The sequence below is a fragment of the Eurypyga helias genome, unplaced genomic scaffold (genome assembly GCF_000690775.1).
Source record: "Eurypyga helias isolate BGI_N326 unplaced genomic scaffold, ASM69077v1 scaffold48659, whole genome shotgun sequence".
NCBI classification, from domain to species: Eukaryota; Metazoa; Chordata; class Aves; order Eurypygiformes; family Eurypygidae; genus Eurypyga; species Eurypyga helias.
In genome coordinates, this window is record NW_010274910.1 from 5,133 (window position 1) to 8,361 (window position 3,229).

The 3,229-nt window shown below is 45.2% G+C and overlaps 1 protein-coding gene across 1 annotated transcript in view; it reads right to left on the reverse strand.

Annotated features, from left to right (window-relative positions):
- The window catches only part of LOC104515818 (ras-related protein Rab-6A), a gene marked incomplete at both ends in the record, with an annotated part of 5,513 nt that extends 3,061 nt beyond the window's left edge, over positions 1 to 2,452 (reverse strand). Inside the window, 2 exons of the mRNA XM_010159933.1 lie at positions 999 to 1,104; positions 2,399 to 2,452. Coding sequence (XP_010158235.1) covers positions 999 to 1,104; positions 2,399 to 2,452 — 160 coding nt within the window. The remainder of the gene's footprint in view (positions 1 to 998; positions 1,105 to 2,398) is intronic.
- Between the last annotated feature and the right edge of the window lie 777 nt (positions 2,453 to 3,229).

The window sequence follows — 3,229 nt, forward strand, 5'->3', positions numbered from 1 at the left end:
ACCTTCCAGTATTTATAAATCAAAGAAGGAGCGCTTTCACATCTGTATGGAATTAGGCCACTGCTTGCAGTCAACTCCGGTTTCGAACCAAAAGTGTCTGAAGGTTGAGCTCTGCTAGAACAGAATTTCAGGTCTTGGTAAATCCATAAAGCTAGTAAGTTAGGGGTCTCTGAACTGCGGGGAGGGACAGAGGAGAAAGGTTGAGAAGAGCACTAATATTTTAGTTCACAAAAATGTACATACCTTAGTAAGAAATGAAAGAGCAATTGTTAAAGGACAAGGGCTCAGTGGTGAAGTTTTACATATTGCACAAAGTGAAAGTGACTGATTCAAATGAAAACGTGATGTTAATGCATTTTTCCCCCCAGCCCATGCCCAGATTTTTTTGGGGGGGGAGGGGGGTGGAAAAAAAGGAGGGGAGGGCAAATGGAGTGAAGCAAGCTACAGCTATCGGCGCAAAGACTCGAATTTAAGAATTCAAATATCTATGAACATGATTCAGGTGTTTGAGACCGAAAGTCATCGGTGAGATTACGATGAAAAAGCAGATGAAAGAGGGTAAAGTGCAACAAAAACCAGCCAGGACTGGAGGCTCCCGGAGAATGCAAGAGGAAGGGGTTACAGACCGATGTCGCTCCTAAGGCAGTTTATACATTACATCGGCAGCGATCAGGTGACCAGCTTAAAACTTGACTACAAGAAAAGAAAACACGTCATTTTTTTCATGCCAGAACGAAGAACAAGCAGATGACTGAAGGACATGCAAAGCTAAGGGAAAGGATGAAAGGGGCAGAGTATTAGAAACGCAGAATTCCCCCCACTCACTTGTGATATCATAAACAACAACTGCAACAGTGGAGTCACGAATGTAGCTAGGAATCAAGCTCCTGAACCGTTCTTGACCTGCTGTGTCCCATAATTGCAACCGTACCTAACAAAATCAGTCAAACAAGCAAGAAAAATAAGAAAAAGGTCAAACCCAAGTGCAATATACCTACTTGTGATATCGTAAACTACTACAGCAGCAGCAGAGTCACGGATGTAACTGGGAATGAGGCTACGGAAACGTTCCTGACCCGCAGTATCCCACAGCTGCAACCTGATCTGTGGGTGGGAGAAAATTAAAAAAGCCAAACTGCCACTAAAAATAAAGGAGTAAATAAATTTTACTACTTGGAGAAAAAAAAAAAGAGCAGCTAAGGAAAACTTAGAGAAGTCATGCAGGAGACAATTGGGGACCGGGAGCAGCAGCAGACTGTCTCCTTTCCGGCAATTTCTCCCAAGCGCCAGCAGCCAAACCGGTGTGTGTGCCTATCCTGGCTTTGCGCTGTCTTCCCCTTTACAAAAATGGGAGAAACGGCATTGCTCAGCTTTCAAACTGAGAGGAGCACCAAGAAAACCGAGGCAAAGGTTCACCTGCAGCTCTGCCTACGCAAGATTTTCACGCTCTGCTGCTATCTTTCCTCAGGACTCATCTCGCCTCCAGCAGCTGGGAGGATGCTGGGTGGAAGGTATTTCAGGCCACAAGCCATGCTTTTGAAGAAGGAGCCTTCAGCTGCTGTCAAAGCGCTGGAAAAGCTACTAAGGGAATTTTTCCCAGAGAATATAACGCTGGTTATTACTCTGTATTTAAGCCTTAGCCCCGCTGCAAAGTAACATGCTCACAGACGAGGCTGAATGTCTCCTACCATCAAGGTTCTGAAAGAAAAGGCAAGAAACCCTACAAGGAACGCGTCAGGGCCAGTTTTGCTACGGCAAGAACAACCTCATGACTGCAATCACATTTATCATGGGTTTATACGATCCCATAAGCTTACACGGCACTGCACAGTTTGCTCCTGTGAATAGCTCAGTGGCTGAATTTCTTAATTAAGAATCTGAGCTCATTATAAACCACAGGCTGGCTTCCAGAGTTCAGGAACTAGAACTGCATCAAGCTAAGAAACAAGTATCATTTGCCAATTAGCTTCTTTTTCAACAATATTATGAACTATCAAGATAGCTATAAACTGGCAGCATTTGGCAATTTCTGTTTTATCCTTCTGTCTCGTGACAACAAAAATCGAAGGGGTTGAGCGCGGTCTCCTTCTCCACATTCCATTAAGCATCCCTGCAACTCTCCGTATCGTCTCTTTCTCCAAAGAGACACTACAGCTCCTTCTGCAGCTGGTGAAATGGTACTCATGAGCCTCCACAGAGGAACCAAATGGTGATTTCCCGTTTCCCCAAACAGAGAAGGGAGCTGTCGCCACAGCACTTGTCAGTCTGGAAGCAGCTGGTACTTCCAGGCTCAGCCTGTACTTCCAAGTGATCTCAGAACTGTGGGCTGCACAGTTCCAGCAGATGCCGATCCTCCTTCCTACTGTACAGGGAGAAGCGCAACAAAAATCCTACTCACTGTTCGATCCTCCAAATACATGGTTTTCGATAAGAAGTCAATGCCAATGGTTGCCTGTAAAAAAGGAAAAAAACAACACTTCTTAGATAACAGAACAACCGTAGTGATATTCAGCATTACTCCTGCACAAGAATTCAGCACCTGCAGCGGATCTGCAAGAAAAACACAGTGGTTTTCTTTGAAGATATAGCTCTACCTGTAAATAGGATTCAATAATCAGATTCCTTAATATCCATAACCAGAACAGTATCTTAAAAGCAACAGACCTTAACGTCAGTTTAGGCATACTGACAGTTCAATCCGTGCAGTCATACGGATATCAGCAAGGGCTTCGATGAATAGTGGACTATAACCAAGTTACCATCCCTCAGCTAAGTCAGGATATATGGACACTCTTCCGACTGCCAGATCTCCTCAGGGATCCTAACATTAAGCCTTTTTCATTCAGGCTGAGATAGGCACCGTCACATCTCCTGCAACGCACGCCGCCCCCAAGAATTACTGAAGCTCGTTGCAGCGTAACTGCATCCACGTTTCTAGACACTAGTGGGAGCTTGGTGTAGAAATTCCTTATGTGTGTTTAAGGAAGGAGCAAAGCACTGCCACCCACAATCAAGACATGCAGCTTACATTCAAGATCTCCATCCCATTTTTTCAAGGCTGCAATGAGCGTGAATCCAAGATCTAGGAGTTTGTTTGCAGCAGGGATACAACTGAGGTGACCTCTTGGGGCTATAACGCGGCCCTGGCTTCAGGAGGAGACTGAGCACCTCAAGCAGCTGCAGGGCTCAGCAACAGCAGTGGAGCCTGGATGGTCATCACAGATGGAAT